The following is a 17,171-nucleotide window of genomic DNA, read 5'->3' as shown; positions in this document are numbered from 1 at the left end:
GACAGGACAAGGAGTAATGACTTTTAACTGAAAGAAGGTAGGTTTAGATTTCACAAAGAAATTCTTTACTGTGAGGGTGGTGAGACACTGGCACAGGTTGCCCAGAGGAGTTGTGGGTGCCTCATCCCTGGAAGTACTCAAGGCTGTGTTGGACAGGGATCTGAGCAACCCAGCCTGGTGGAAGGTGTCCCTGCCCGTGTCATGGGGTTGGAACTAGATGATTGTAAAGTCCCTTCTAACTCAAACCATTCTGTGACTCTACAATACTCAGCTGACCTCTTAACTCTTACACCTTATTAGTTGACATTGATGGAACAGACTCTGACATGGGTCGTTGATAAGAACAGAGGAAGTGAGGAGTGCTGTGTACAGTGAATTTTTCCATGTATTCTAGAAATGATCTGCACTGTAGTGAGCACTTACAGCTTTGTTTAGTGTAAGCACTGTAGTGAGCTACTCAGCATTGCAGCTGATGGACAAAGAGATGGACAAAGCAGTGGCCCCTGTGGCTAAGACCATGCCTTTGCTTTTTCTCTCTGGGTAAAATGTGCTACATTATTGCTGATGGGCTTTAGATGGCTCTCTGTGGCCCATGGGCTCAGGAGAAAAGGGATGCTTCCAGGTGAGAGGGGTCCTACAGGGAAGGGCATTTCTGAAGGGTGGCTGTCACTCCTCTGGAAAGGGACAAGCCCAAAGAGCTGGTGCTCTGTAGGGGGTTAAATAAGGCACTCTGAGAGTCTGGAAAGGTTTATTTGTTTGTTTTTAAATTCCCTTTGGGATTTTTAAAGTTTGTTTGCACAGAAGAGTTCACCTGGGAGCAGAGGCACAGGACTGGGGCAGTAGAGCAGAGGCCATGGCACTCTGAGGTCTGCAAGGATCAACTTGTCACAGGTTTACTTTGCTCTGCAAGCCAAAAAAATCCAGAACAGTGCCGAGGCCTGAGGCATCTAAGCCATTTGCATCAAAATGAACTGACAGTTCCTCTTGAGATGAGAGGGTATGAACTAGTCCGTGGTGTCCATCCCAGGTATTTGGATTGTGTCCTTGATCCTGACAGCTGAAACACGGGGCTGTTGGTCTCCAAACATTTACATTTTTCAGATGATGTCCTTGGTCTAAAGTTTTATTCCTGTCCCAAGTTAGTGTAATTGCAAGTGGCTGATCTCCTGCATGAGTTTCAAAGGCAGGACAGAGAGGGATAATTTGATGCAAACCCAACATATTCAAGTCCTTCAATCAGAGCCTGTGTAGTGTGATTGCACAGTGAATTAATATCAAAATGACACAAATACTTTTGTCTTTATGTCTGGGTAGTTTTTGACTATTAATTATTTTAAGTCGATAGATACAGAAAGATAGATAGATAGATAGATAGATAGATAGATAGATAGATAGATAGATAGATAGATGATGAATATAGAGAGTAGTTAGATATAGAAGAATACGTGTCTTAGTTTTACTAAGTTCTTCATGTACACATTACAAAAAAAAACCTCTTAAGGACAAAATTGCTCTTTTCCTTTGCTAGGAGATTTCCCTGAGAGAATTATTTTCATTTTGAAAAAAACCCCAAACCAATAATTTAAAATCTGTAGTAATCCTAATTCTGAACCATGATGTCTTCAGTCAGGCCAACTCCCTGTTTAAATCAAAGTTTTTATTATATTTAGTATTATGCAGACATTTTATTTTGAAGCCTTGCCCACCAGAAGAGTTTGGGTTTGCAGGTCTCCCTGCAGTGCTTGGCATGAGGAGCTGCCCCCGTTGCAGTGTGCTGGCTGGCTCCTGGAGAAGGCTCTGGTGTCGTTTCTGAGAGCACAGGTTTTGCTTCATGTAAAAGGTGGTCTGGGAGATCAAAAAAAGCATGAGCTGAAATAATCTAATTTTAGTCACATTTATGTATTTTCACTAAATGAATTTTTAGCATCCTTGTGTTTGCAAGAGACAGCTGTTTGCTTTGGTAAGCCACACCTTCATGTTGTTAGCTCCAGATGAGACTCTTGGATCTCTGGACATTTTTGCCTGGGTTCTTTGCTGCGCTTCAAATGGCACCACATGTTCCTGTCCATGGTGGACAACTGAACCTTGCTCAGCAGGGCAGTGCCTCCCACTTGCCCAAAGCATCTCTTTCAGTGTGGGCTGTGGGAAGGGTGCCTCTCCCCATGGCCTGTGTATCTTGATGCCTACCCTAGAAGAGACTTCTTCATGGTGATTCAAGTCAGATGATTTAACTCTGCTTTCTCTGTTATCCCATTTATCTTCCTATTGGAGGTAGTTTGAGCTCACAAGTCCTTCAGACCACACAAATCAAGCCAGAAAATAAGTTCAGAATAGCAATATTTAATATTTACATATATCAGTGAGGCCAGTGGTCACACAGTTGGCAGGACAGAGGATGTTCCCAGGAGCACACTGACATCCCCAGGGCAGGACAGCCTGGAACAAGCAGATGGCAGCAGCACAGTGCACTTATTTTTCTATGCTGGAGGTGTGTCAGTGTATATCTCTTCCTCTCCTGGTGCTAGCACAGCCAGAGCTGGCTTTATCCCAGAGGTGAGAGTAAGGGAGTCAAAACTAAGGGATGAGGAAGGGCAGGTATTTAGGGACTGTGAAGGGTTCACAGAGCCCCTGTGCTGATGAAGGAGCCTCTCTCCACCTGACTACATGCAAATATCCTTCTTTCTCACTGCCTCTTTAACTCTTTTCCTGGTTTGCTGTCAGCTGTATGTGGTTGCACTGTCCATGCTTCCCTGCTGGCAAAGAACATGAGCTTTTAAAGCCACCTGGCAGGTTTGGGTGCACCTAGTGATGGACTGCAAACTTCAGCAAGTCTTATGCTTTCTTCTTTACAGAAGTTGCATTTAAATTTTATAGGTTAAATTTCCTCCTTCTAGGGGTGAAACTACCGTCCACAGTGCATATGCTCCTCATCTAGGCAACTGGCCTTTTCTTCTCCATTTTATATAAAGGAGAATGTGAAGCATTTTGTATGTTGCATTAAAGGACAGCGCAAGCAGCCACATATGTCTGCAATAAATGTATTTAAAGAGCTTGTTCCCATGCTACAGCACAGAAATACAAACAACTTTGAGAAAACATAAATCAGAAGAAATAGGCTCCAAGTGCTTTAAATATATTCAGGTTTTCATAGCTGCCTACATGCATTCAGGATGGGTAAAGATTATTTCACAGTTTGTCTGACAGCTCCTGTCCAAGAAGGAAGTCACTGAAATGATGAGTTTTCTGAAACTTCCCAGTCATGGACATTAGCTCAACATCAAGGGCTTGCTCTTGAGTGATGATGAGGAATTATGCAGTTCCTGGTTGGTATTACAGTTGCTAAAAAACTAAAGCTGATGCAATCTGCTGCCTTCAGATTATATCTTCTATTTATTTCTAAGCTGCACATAATTACTACATTTATCTTTGGTGAGTTAATTCCTTGATCCATGTGCTCTATTCTAGAGTAGCCCTACAGACCTGTGTGGAAGTTAGTGAAACTCTTAGGCAGTTTCATGAAGGCAAAATAGGTGGTGAGGTTCTTCACCCTTTTGTTAAGACAGACATTTCTAAACCCTTGCTGCAAACCCTGTTACCTCTGTTGACCCAAATACTCCTCTAAGGCTGCCACAACTCTCAGATGTTCCTGAAGAGCCAATTTAGAAGTGCCCTGGGCTTTGGCAAGGGGATCTGGCTCCAGGGTGGCAGAAAGAGGCTGGAACCCATGTTCTTCAGTTCCTCTGCAGTGTCTCAAACACTGCTCGATATATTCTCTGCTCATCCTCATTCAAATCTGTGAGTGCCCCATTCGAAAATTAATAGGAGCAGACAGGTGAGCTCATGGTCGGATTTGGGGAACGTGGGACATTATTTACATCAGCCAGGGAGTGCCTCCTTCATGCAGCTGATAAATGTGTACATTAGCAATAGCTCCATTTCCCACATTCATGAGAGGGCAAGTGTTTATCTTTTATCTGAGGACTGTTGTGCTTTATACACAAGTACAGCAGTAAGGGCCAGACAGATTAATGTTTTTTGCCAGTACCTGAGGTTTGGCAGGTATGTTTAGAGAGATGAAAATGTAGAGTCTCAGACTGAAATTATCTACCCCTTTTCCACCTTGACTTCTTCATAAAAAAATAATTTTGCCCTGTGAAACACCTGAACATTTTTTGTTGTTGTCCCCCCATAAATAAAACAGTACAGTGCACTATCCTTATTGCATGTGAATCAGCATTTTGGGGCTTGTCTTGGCATTCCTTGTAGGTCATTCACATTCCAGAAATGTTTGTCTGAAAGGCAATGAATGAAAGATGATTAATTAATATTTCAGGGGATATCTGAATTACTGCAAATATCCTGTACAGTGAAAAGAGGCAATGAAAAGGAAGCAATAGTGATAAATGAAATTTGAAAGATGTTTTCTTCCATTCAGTAAAATAACAACAATACTACATTTGACCAATTTTAAAAATCTCTACTTTTTGTCTCTCACTTACATGTGCTGGGGAGGGTCATTATACTTTATCAAAAAGGCTTCTTAAATAGCAATAAAGCCATGCAATGAGTATGTCATATGTCATACTGCTGTTTAGAAATATCTGAGGATCAGGTTATCCCTGACTTTGATGTGACAGACAGAAAGAGACTGTGCAAATGCATCTGTACAGCCCAGAGGAGCTTGTCCAGGGACTGTGCAGATTTCTCAGCTCATGTACCATCACCAGAGCTTGAAAAATAAAACTGGAAAGAATATAAAGCACCCTTTTACTGCATACCAACCTTTCTTCTCCTCATACATGTGCCACAAATGAAGCCAGTGAGTCCATTGATGACTTGAATGAAACAAAGAATAGCTTCAATCACACCAATGACCAGGAGAATAGAGAAAAGGACAATATTCCAAAGGATGATGTTTTCAGGTTGTTTGCAAATACTCCATGTTGTCTGGTTAAACAAATAATTGTCTCTGTGATAGAGGAAAAAAAATGGCAAGGTATTACAAAGTAAAAACTTCAGAATGCTTTCTCTGTTTTCTGGCATTTCATTTTCCGAACTTGACAGCACAAAGTGAGTCTCAAATGGTGCTATAATTGGTCAAAGCTGCTGATTCTCCCCAGAATTCCCTTTGCAGAGATGCAATTGATAATTAGGGAAGAGAGCCACATCTGTACTTTGTTGCATGCACAAGAATCTCCTCTTTGTTGTATGGCAAAATTATGTTAATAACTAAAGAGAAAGGTTTTAAAATGTGTCTCCACATTCTCCATTCCTGCTGTGGTATGTCAGCCCAGTCCATTCATTATCTCTAGCTCTGATTTGAAGAGCATAGTTGTCAAAGTTGGCTTTTTAGATTTAGAGAAGATTTTTGCTTTGCTTTTCAGAAGCAGGTGGAGCAGGCTGGATTCGTTGTAATTTAACAGATTAATGTGGCACAGTAAGCAAACATTTCCTTTTGACTCCAGTGGGAGTCACAGCTCACGGAATTTTGAAAGCGTGGTGCAAATTGCACAAGGGGCTTGTGGTAAGCACAGCAGATGAAACTCAGGCAATTTGCCCAAGGATGATTCCTTGGTCAAAGAAATGACCAGCTGGAACATGCTACTCACAGAAGTGTGAGTTTATGTGTACACAGGGTGAACCATCAGTTCGTTTTGGAAAAATCTAAGTTCACTCTAAAAAGATAGGGGAGGGATAAAGGAAAGCAAAATTGGAGGAGTTTGTTAGCCATACTCACTCCAGAGTGTCATTCCTGAAAGGGTAGAGGTATTCTCCATCACCTGTGTCACACAGAGGACCCCCAACCAGCCCCAACAAAGAGATGACCACACAATATGCTCCTCCTGCAAATCCCATCACAGACAGGATCACTGACAGCAGCATCTGAAAGGGAAAAGACCTTCAACGTTGTATGCACAAAGGTTTGAGTAGCATGGAGAACTCACAGTGAATGAGAAAGAATTCTCTTTCTTGTCTCTTACTTTATGCTGAAATACTACTGCTACTAAATTTGTGGGAGTAAAAAATAGTTGACTTTTTCTTACTCTTGGAGCTTTCCTAGATGTTAAAGAACTTATTGAGTTTTATGCTGAAGCTATTAATTATGAAAAATCTGGTGAGTTTTCTTTCAAAAGACACTATAAGGCTAATCCTGGCTAGATCTGTTCTGTATCATGTACCTTGGCGTTTCCAACTCTTCACCTTTCTTGGCCCTTGCACCAACAGAAAAAGGCAAGCAACTACTGAACCAGGTATGAAAGCAATAAAAGATAGATTAGTTGTTTTTGCTAATTGATGGAAAGCAAAAAAGCCTTTCTTTTTGCTGCTTTCCTTCATTTTGCAACACCATGACATGTGATTACCACTTCTCATGTTGAGAAATCTAATTGTGCTGCATGTGGCAACAAACCAGCAGTGACTTCAAATTGTATGCAATGCATTCATGTTTTACATCAGCCACTCTCACAGAAATGTTACCTTTACTCCATTCTGGGTAGTTTTCCAGTAATGAATGGGATGTATCTGGTTGCTGTTTGTCTATAGAAACAAAAATCCCAGGAGGGTGCTACTGGTGGTGCATCTGGGACAGGCTTCTCAATAGTCTTGTTAAGAATCACTGTTTGTGGTTGTTCACAACTCTGCCATCGAGCCAGGGGAGGACCTGGAGCAGGGAGAAGGCAGCAGGCCTGCCTTAAAGACAGGGCAATGGCATGACCAAGGAAGCACATACAGAACACTCTCATCCATGACTCAGGTTTGAAGCCAAATATCTCAAGTCTCATAATTCCCCACTGCCAGCAAATACCAGGTGAAATCCACCACCTCACAAGACAGGGAGAAACCTTCTCCTTGTCCCAGTTGTTCCACAGACCACTGCACTACACAGTCAAATGGAAATATCCACCATCCATGTTGGAGTTTTTTGACAAAGCCTTGAAAAGTCTTCACTTTCTGAACACATTCAAGCTGGTGAATGCTGTTGCCAACTTACCAGCCAACAGCTTTCTGTAGAACCTTGCTGGATGCTGGTGTGTGGATTGACTAATTTTGTGTATTGTTTTGCCTCTCAAGCAATCCTTGAGTTAAAAGTTGCTGGAATTTCTCATGGGATTTATTTAATCATAACTGATTAACAACTCAAAGCTGGATACTCTTTCCTTAGTCTTTATCTGCATGTTGGCTGAATTGCCTCTTAGCAGAGCTCCATTGTCAGCAAAATGTAGTTAATTTAGTCTATTGTCCTGGACCAAAACAGTGGTGTCTGGGTTGTAGCTGATGCGCTGTCTCTCACAACAAGATCACCAACCATGCCTTGTGGTGAAGGTGAGTGACTGACACTGTCTTTGAAACTCCTACCTATTCTGAATCACTTTTCCCCATTTGTTTCCTCATTTACTTCAACTCTGCATTCTGCTTCTTGGTTGAAGAATCTTAATTATGTTAACAATTCATTTTAGTAGCAGTACAGGGCATCCCAAAGATAATTATGAAGAAAAAGTCAAATGGTCTTTTGGTATTACTATGTTTTATGGTAGCAGTTACTGCTAGTAATACTTGTCAGTGCTATCTGTGATGACAGTGTTCTGTCACATGATTGTCTCATTTGGAATCTGTTGATTGTAGGACTAGTCTCATCCCAGCTATTTCCCTTACTGTGTACAGGATCATCTAGACAGAGACTTTACTTGTCACGGAAAGAGGAGTCTGAATTTGCTACAGACTGTTTGATTGGCTCTCCTCAGCATTTTCTAGACATGCAGGGGCGTTTCCCCATTTTATCTACTGATCTGGAGACTTTTCTGGAAGCTTGCCTCATAATCTGTGAAAATCCAAGGATTTTATTAACCATTTCATCATCTCAAACTTTCAGCATTTTCCCTAGTAGTAATTCTCATTGAAATATTTTATTTCCTCTTTTGTGTCCTTAATTGCAACAGGAGGTCTAAGCTGGGATGCTTTGAGTGTGTTGAAATTTGTTTCCCATGATGTTGACCTGTTCTATACTCATGAAATGTTTTGCTGACCATTTTTGCTGATTTTCCCTGCTTTATTCAATCCTTTAATTGAATTGTCCCAGGTGAGCTGATGGAGACTCTTAGAATTCATTCTTTGAATGTTTGTATCAGCTGTTTTGGTGAAGTTACCAAGTTTTTCCTGTCCCAGCTTGTGCTGCTCTTTAATACTCTGGTTCTTGCTCCATACACATTTCTTTCTTCTCTGTTTTTTGTCTGGAAGTGTTTTTTGGGTTTTTTGTGTTTTGAGTTATTTTGATGGTTTTTGGGTTGTTTTTTTTTTTGGTTTGGTTTTGTTTGCTTGTTTTTGATCGAATAGTTATTCTGTCTGGTTATCTGGATATCTTTGCTTAAGTTTGTCTCGAAAGCTGCTATGGCTATTCTTGTTCTACTAGTGACTCCTAAGGAAGACTTAGAAATACTGGACTATATGTTTGCTGATGCAATGAGAGAAGCTGTATTTTGGGTGGGTCTTTTTCCTCATCATGTCAGTGCAGTGGATAATTTCAGATGTGTACGTGCTAAGCTGCAAGACACTGAAGCTTTCTAAATCTATTACTTTCCAAATTCATTACTCCATAATGCAAGGACAAGAGGCCATTGATGTATGTTTGTAAATAATAATTTAAAGTTGATTAATGAAGAAACTTAATGTAGCATGTAATCACTGTGAACTGGAAAACTTACTAAAGTGAATAAAAAGTATGAGAAACATACTATTTTTATTACTGTTGAAGATACTTTGGCAGTGTGTAAAGGCTTTGATGACATCTGAAACTATTAAACCAGGAATTGTGCAAAATAAAATAGAACAGAGTTCCTGCCCTGAGCAAAATGTTATGATTAAACAATAATTCTGATCAGTAATAGTTCTTTAACCTTTTTTTCCCCATTTTTATTATGACAAGCAATTCTGCAATTTGGACTATTCAAGTGTAATTTATCATTTTATACCTAAGATCTCCAAAGCAGAAAGGTGTCCAAACTTGCCTTTGGATTACAGAGGCTCCTGAGCAGTTCGATGAGGGCTGTTTCTCTGTCAGTAGGTGGGGGACCCTTAGCAGGTCCATCCAGACCTACCTCCCAAGGAGCTCTGTCTCTCTGGGAGGTTGCTGATACTATGGATGTTTGAACCAATCCCAGGAGTTCTCTGCTCTCCAGGGCCTCACACCATACCTACCCTGCCTTGCATATACTGCCCTTATAGTCAGAACATCTGAGCACCCCTGCTCTGGATGCCTGTGCATTTCCTTCCACTCTCCACAAAGCACATTTTGCCTGAAGTTTCATCCCTTAAAGAAGCAGACCATCAACCTTCAGATCTCCCTGCAACACTGACCTCTTTTCAAACGTTTGGAAATCACTCTTCCCCAGGAGCTGTGCAGGGTAAACTTGTTTTTAGTTGTTCACAGCCATTCACTCTTTGCTCATGTCCCCATCTCATCCCTACTTTGAGCATCTCAAACAGACTGTTTAAAACCTAGGGAATAGAGCTTCACCATTTCCACCTCACAGAGGTGTATGACTCCAGAGGGGTGTGTGTTCAAAAAGACAGCATTTTCATAGATAGACTGTCCTCACTGAGCCTGTTTTCCACTTTGCTTTGGGTAGATTTGTCACTTGGCCTCAGCCCCTTTGTGATATGGTTTAGTGGGCCTGGTGGTATTCATTTGAAGGTTGGACTTGATGAACTTGGAGTTTTTTTCCAAGCTTAATGATTCTGTGATTCTCCTGATTCTACAAAATATCACAGTACTGTATTAACATCTATTTTATTCCTCCATAACAGCAAATAAAGAAGAGAACAGTTTGTAGGTAACAAATCAGTGATGGGAAGGTGCAGACAGGGTATCTGGCATGATGTACTGCTGCTGGGAATGGCTCAGACAGTGAAAGAGGAGGTGGAAAATGGAGGATTGTGGTGGGTCTGTAGATGTAGGCTGCTGGATGACACTGTGCTAGCACCTGTGTTGTTGGGCTGGGGCGTGAAACCAGCCAGCCTGAGGAAGTTTGACTCTTGGCTCTGTAATATTTAGGGCTGGGATAAAAGATGGAGAAGAGACACCTGAGACACCTGTGTGAACTCAGCCCAGTTCAGCTGGATTTCCCCTTGTGACTTAACAGATTCAGTGAGCATAGGAACCACAGCAGTAGCTGTGTTTCATCACTGCTTTCTACATCACCCAAAGTCAGGCAAAGCAGCTGGCTCAGGCACTGTTTGCAGGGTGCCTAGGATCTCACCCCAGCTCTGCAACTGGCCTGCTTGGCCACTGTCAGCATCCTGTCTGTGCATGTGACATTTGGTAAAATCAATGTAATGGCATGTCCCTTGGGATGTGTCTGCTAATGTGTGACATCCTGATAAAGAATGCTATTTTGGTATTCTGTATCATGAATTAACTTAAGTAAAACGTTTTAAAGAGGCAAAGGTTTTCTCATGTATCAGACTAAATATTAATTGAAGAGTACAGAAGAGACATGCTTTATTGCATGGAATCTCTCATTCCAGGCTGCTTCTGGGAATGATGCAGACTAAAAAATAAATTCTAAGTCAGTTTATCTTGCCAGTAATGATAGCCACACAGAAGTCTGTGCCCAGGGCTTGAGGATGAATGGAGATGCCTTTATAACATGTTGCTTTATAATATTCTTAATTATCAAGTAAAACATCTCTCTGGCCTTTCTTTAGAAGTCAGAGAGCCTAAATTGCATTTTCACATTTCACATGCATAATATTTGGGCACATGTGAGCCACTGGTCAGAACTGCAGGAAGCAGTGCTGGCTCCACAGTGCCAGATGCAATATCTCACGCTTTTGGCATGGACCTGCCAATAGGGGATATGTGTATCCCTACAGGGAAAAGCAGGGATGAACCTGTGGAAAAGCAGATTGCCATGGAAGGGTATAGAGGAAACAGGACTCTGTGGAAGCAGGAGGAACAGGCAACTGTCTCAGTCTTTATGATTGCCTTGTGCAGGGGAGCTCGAGGAAGCTGGAGCCACGTTTTACTTCATGGGATGTAATCCCCTTTGCCCTCAGCATTGTGCCTGAGGGCTCCAGCCCTGGCCCTGGCTGATTTCCCTCCTATCAGCAGCTGCAACATCACAACATTCTTGTTGGCTCACTGAGCCCTCAGCCCCAGCCCAGGGATGCTGCAGATCAAGCTCCTCTTCTCCGTTTCCCTGACATGGCTGCTGACAGTGGTGTGATGGTTTGTCACTGCACATTTCCACCTGCTGAGCAGCCATTTCAAGAGCTATTTCACAAACCCTGTAGTGCCATTTCAACACATGAATATCCACTTACCCCACATCTGTTAGCGCAACATCCTGCTCCACCTGCTCCCAGCATCATGAATGCCGGCAAAATAACCTGTAAGAAAAGCACAGGCTTTGAATTAGTGTGCAGCACTTCTGCTAGGGTGCTTTTTAAATTCTAAGAGCTTGGGCATCATGTTCCTCAAATGCAAGTCACCTTCTGTCTCTTCTCTGGGAGTTACACCTGCTTGGATGCTGGTGCTGCTGAAGAGTGACTCAGAAATAAGTGTGGGATTACAGCTAGAGCTGTCTGGCAAATTGCTGGTACATCATTCTGATTGCTGAAGCTATACTGATTTTTTTCAGGGTATAAAAAAGTTCAGCACAGTATTGTTGGGGTTTTTTCTTTGGAAAAAATGTGTCAGTTTTGAGAAAACTGAAATTCTGCCCAGAAAAGATACATATCTGGACTAAGAATTATGGACAGTGTAAACCTCCTGAACATTCTGCTCTGGATTATGATTAGGAAATCAGCCTTGAGCTTCCTGAAACAAATCTGACTTTGGTTTGGGTGGGAGTGGGGGTTCGTGCTGAATTTCTGGAAAACCTACAAAATGGACTTCAGTCAATGGGGAACTTCCAGGTCACAGTAGCTTTCACCATGGTAATTATCAGGCAGAGCTGGACCAATACAATGCAGTCAGTAACCATCTATGACTGGAGATATAATGCTGCCTTACAGGCACCCTGGAGTTAGAAAAAGTTGCCTTCAGTTTGGTAGCCAGAGGGCAAGAAAGCTTTTGTGGGTCTGGCTTTGCAGCCAGCACACTCCCACTGCCTTGTCTCTATACACCAGTCCTGGTTCAAGCATCTCAAAGAGCAGCACAAGTAAAGGAGTATTTAAAAAATTAGGAAATGGTTACAATAAAGTTAATGAAAGAAGAAGAACCCAAATCAGTCAATCAATCAATCAATCAATCAATCCAACAAACAAACATAAAAGGTAAAAACTGTAAAAATGGCCTAACGAGATGCTGGCAAGATTTTTTCTCACGCAGGGCAGGAAGAGCAGAATGGTCATGATGAACAAAGCCCACGGAATTTATGTGTATAGTGTAAATATCTCTGTTGAACAGTTTGGGACATGCTTATGAGACTTGCTTAGATTTGTAGGCACCTAGATATTTTTCAAAGAATTTATTCTCTGTTGCTTTCTATGCACACCCTAGAGGCAACCTACAGCACCTGCAGTGGTGGCTGGACCGCATCTGGAAGCCTGCAGAAATAGAGCATTGAGGTTAAAAAGATGTTCCTCTTCCTGCAAGGAAGTCCGCTCTTAAATAATCACAAATGGTCCCCAAGGCAGCCTCAGCCCAGGTGTTCTAGTGTCAGGCACTCAGGAGAGTTAATACCTCTGCCCATCAAACCAACACTCCTGTTCCTCCAGGGCTGTAATTTTTCTTTCGAGGTTTCCCATCCAAGTGGCAAACACTTTTGTGTCATCTATTAGCCTGGCTCAGGATGAAGGGTTTGCTTGGCAGCCTTCTTTTTATGCAGTGCCTGATTATAAACACCTGCCTTTTGACACGGGCATGAGAATTGGCTGGGTTTGGCTGCTGTCAGTAAAACAAGAGCTGTGTGTGAGCCATGGCTCAGTCAGGCATTTCCTTCTGTTGCACACAGGCTTTCTATGAGGAAAGGCGTTACTGTGACACATAGAGCCAGTCTTACTCTCTTTACATCCCAAATATTTGAAACAAGGAAATTGAGAGGTTTCCATGTCATATAATTTCCATTAGAAATTCAGCAGAGGAGGAAAGGGTGGAGCTGGCTACTCAGCCAAAGGGGGCACTGATGATCTGTGTATCAGTCTACAGATGAAGTTCCTAGGTGGAGAGAGTTTACTGGCTCACAGAGCTAAGCCAGGCCGTTCTGAGGTTTCTCCCACAGTCTTGACTCTAGAGGATGCATCCTAGTTGTGAGGAGATTCTCCAAGATCAGGCAACCTGTTGGCAAGGCTTGCCTCAGTTTCCTTTGGGAGGAATCCAAGTGCTTGGGGGAACATATTGCAGCTTCATCTTTCCTCACTGTAGTGTCAGGATATGGACCAGACTCCAGTCGTGGAACATCCTCTCCCTTGTTTTAACTCCTTAGGACACTGAAAAGCCAATCTTCATTTTCCCATGCTTCCAGCACCTAGAAGATGGAGCTGCTGATAATGCTTTGTTTCCCCTTACCTGTGGGCATTTCTCATGTTGTTTTCTGGAAAACATGTACACTCAACAGCATTGTTTGCGGATCAATTACTCCTAATGTTGTGTTTTAAAGGTCAATGCAAATTTTTCCTCTCCTCTGACTAGCTGTTCTCATTTTTGATGTATGTGGTGCTGGCCACAGGCAAGTCTGTGTGGAAGCCTTAAAAGAAGGCACGTTTTCAATGAGCCAGTGACGCTCTCATGCCTAACATCTTTCCTTTCCTTTCATTGAACGCCAATGGCTCCTAGGCTTGCAGTGATACGAGTTTTCCACAAGGTCTCTCATGTAGTTGCACTTCTTCCTCCTACAAACTCATGCTTATGTTCAAGCTCAGCATGAGTAATAGGCCCAAGTGGTAGCCACAAGAAGAAGCAGACATGCTGCTGGTGGAGAACAGTTTATTGAATCACCTTATGCCATGTTTCTGGTTTGGGAAATATGAGTATGAACCAGATCCACTGCAGGCGTTCCATAGACTTAAGCAGCAGCTGCATCACAGGCTGACTGTGAATGAGATTTATTTTTTTCTAAGTTAATTATTCTTAAAGATTCATTTGTTTTTTGGCCAGCTCTGTGCCAGTCTGCCATCTGCCCAGTACTGGTCATATGCATTTTACTTGCTCAGCTTTTTAACTGCACTTGGGTAGATAATTGAAAGAGCACAAGGGGAGCAGGCTTTCTGATGAACTGGAAAGATAAGTATTCCCCAACATGGATATTCACATAAAAGTGATCTTTCCTGAGGCCTGGAATGGAGAACTAGTTATAGAAGAGCACATTCAAACCAGATCCAACCCAAAAGAAGGTGGGTGGGAGTGTGGGAACAGGAGGCATTCAGCTTATTAAACCATTTGCAACTCCACATTTGTAAAGTGTTAGCTGGGTCTCAAACTAACACCTGCCGAAACACGTTTTTGATTTTCCCTTAATGTTTTTTTTAATCAGGGGTGCAGACAATAGTGAAAACTCACTGCCTCCAGCTGACCTCAGCTTTGCTTTCACTCTTGGAGGATGAACACGTGTAACTCTTCTCCACAGTGAGTACTTAGGCCTAGTGCTTATTGGAGTCTTGATATTTATTTCAGGAATGTTTTGTATTTCTTTGACTAGACACTTTTTATGCCTTAAATGCATAAATGCATTTTCTCAGTTCATACCCATCTTCTCATTTAAGCTGTTCACATGTTTATGCAAAACACATTTTTATAACCTTTTTTTTAATGGAGATTTAAAACAAAACTGAACAAAACTCACAAGAAATGTTCATCTCTTACCAGTATCCCAGCTCCCAGAATGCCGTGGAAAAACCAGACCAAATCAGTTATCTCGCTGAGCTGCAGTACTTGTCCATTGGGGAAGTACAGGAGAATGTTGGAGACAATGGCACATACTGCCAGTGGGAAGAGGGTGATCCCAATGCACTTTGAACACTTCCCGGTGCACATGGCAGCTCTCTGCTCAGGAAAGATACAGGGAGGTTTGGGTTACTGCAGTGCAGGGAGCACCAGGTTTCAGCAGTTTTATGCTTTAATAAAAGAAGAATCAATTTTGTAGAAAGAAATGGTTCAAGTAAGACATACACAGATAATCCTGTTCAACAGACCATGTTCCCTTCAGAGAATTTATTTAAAATTGAATTATTCACGGCTGGGATGTTAAATTGAATTTATTTAAAATTGTGTTGGTAGGAAATTACCAGAGAGTTTCATTTTAGTTTTTAATGGACAATTGTCTGTCCATTGGGAATATCAGTCACAAAACCATGACTCCACAAACAGGTACCCTGGCTGGCAGTCAGGGCTAAGGCCTGGAGTGGAAGGGGAGGTGGATGCTGTCCTGGTTTAACCAAGCCTGGTTTTCAGTTGGGGGGAAAGATTGACATCCCCGTTACCAATCAGAGGGCTAGTTTTGGAGATTGACACCCATTTAAACCACTTAGAAAAGCTGGATACTGCTTTATGAAAACACATTTAAGGACGGGCTAGCGTGTGAAGCTCTCTTGGCTCCCAGCCTCTGAAGGGGTAACTAGCCAGGCCCAGGCCGGCCCCTTGCGGCTAGATCAGGCCTGCCCAGGCCAGGCTCACATGGCCCACATGGTCGGGTCAGCGCGTGGCTTGGTTCAGATTTCTGCTGCCTCCAGGCCATGCCACTGAGAATGTCCTGGTGCTGCAGATGACCACGCAGCCGGGATGCTTGGCTGGAGTCGGTGTGGCCGAGACAGCGCTGTGCAGCCAGGGCTGTCTCAGCATGGCTCACACATAAACTTTGCTTTACTCCAAGACCAGCTCCAGCAGTGGTCCTGCAGCCAGCGCTGGAGACTGTCCCAAGGCCAGAAGTGTCGCTGCTAGCCCAGTCCAGGAGCAGCCATGGGGCTGAGGGCATGTGGCCACCGCTATCTCAGCATGACTCGCAATAGACTTGAGTTGCTTAGCCACTTTTAGCCAGCCATGCTGCAAGAAGAAAGACAAAAGCAGCAGCAGTTTTGTTTCTTTTTCTGGTGCCTTGCATGAAGGAAAAGCACAGGGGTGGTGCTGGCAGCCAGTGTGGCTTGCACAGTGCTGGCGGGGACCATGTAACCAGCAGCAAAAGACACAGCCATTCCTCAATTGCAGAGCCTAAATGAGATCAACCTGTCAATGCTACAAGACTATCAAAACTGTTTCAATTGATAAAGCTTAAGAACAAACGAACATACAAACACGAATTCTCTCCCACATCAGGAAAAAAAAAAAGAGTGAAGGCATGTAGAGAAAACAACGCAGAACCCTGAAGTAAGTAAAGATGTCAAATACTAGATGGGAAAGAATCAAGGTGACGCCTTAGTCTTAGGCTGAAATTCTTTTGTGAGGCTGTGGTGGAGGTATATTTTTTGATATATCAAACTTTATTTTTTCCCTATAATTCATAAGTGCATAAAGAAATGCATCATTCATCTGCAATCCATGAAAAAACCCCTCTCATGCTAAAGCATATAAATGCTAAAAAGCTATAAATAAAAACTTAAATAAAAACTTAAATAGAAAAGATAAGAGAGATGAGAAACTTTGCCCTAGGGATAGAAGAAGAAAAACTTCTGTTCCCAGAGATAAAAAAAAAGAAATTTTGTTTTTATGCTAAAACAGCTTATCCTTAAAATAGTACCCCATGAGCTGACATAGCCCATAGAAGCAGCTTTGAGAAAGCTTCAAAGCATAAGAAAGACCTTCACACTGCAAAAATTTTCCTTTCTCAGGTGGCTGATTCACTATGACATTAAAGCCATGAGAAAACTGTTTCTTGTAAAAAAGTCTCCATAGCATGGCAAGAGAGACTCCTCTCCCTAAGTAAACTAAAGAAAGATTATTTTAGAAGTGGTAAACTGACTAAAAGTTCCAAGTTTTGTCTCTTCATGTTGTCAGGGGGAAAGAAAAGAGGGTGTGGAGAGAAGATAAGTGTTCTGAAGATCTATTCTGATTTTCTTATAATTTTTCTTTTAATTCTGTTAATGAAGCTCTCTTTATACCATTTAAAATTTTGAGCCTGTTTTGCCCTCCTCCTCCTAATCCATATCTCATTTCAAGAAATGAGTAAATAATTTCTAGTGGGTGCAGTAATGTTTAGCCAGCACTAAATCCATTACAGATGCCTTGGGTTTTTTGGGACCAC

The 17,171-nt window shown here is 42.2% G+C and overlaps 1 protein-coding gene across 1 annotated transcript; it reads right to left on the bottom strand.

The window, feature by feature from the left end:
* Positions 1–4,271: 4,271 nt before the first annotated feature.
* Positions 4,272–14,971, bottom strand: LOC131080377 (transmembrane 4 L6 family member 1-like). Its single transcript, XM_058018595.1, has 5 exons — positions 14,801–14,971; positions 11,320–11,385; positions 5,738–5,883; positions 4,783–4,969; positions 4,272–4,292 (listed from the first exon to the last, which is right to left on the bottom strand). The coding sequence occupies exons 1-5, from the start codon at positions 14,969–14,971 to the stop codon at positions 4,272–4,274; spliced, it is 591 nt and encodes a 196-aa protein (XP_057874578.1).
* Positions 14,972–17,171: the final 2,200 nt, after the last annotated feature.

This window comes from Melospiza georgiana, chromosome 2 (assembly GCF_028018845.1).
Source record: "Melospiza georgiana isolate bMelGeo1 chromosome 2, bMelGeo1.pri, whole genome shotgun sequence".
Lineage (NCBI taxonomy): Eukaryota > Metazoa > Chordata > Aves > Passeriformes > Passerellidae > Melospiza > Melospiza georgiana.
The sequence above is the reverse complement of the archived record's forward strand: the minus strand, read 5'-3'. Positions and strand labels throughout refer to the sequence as shown.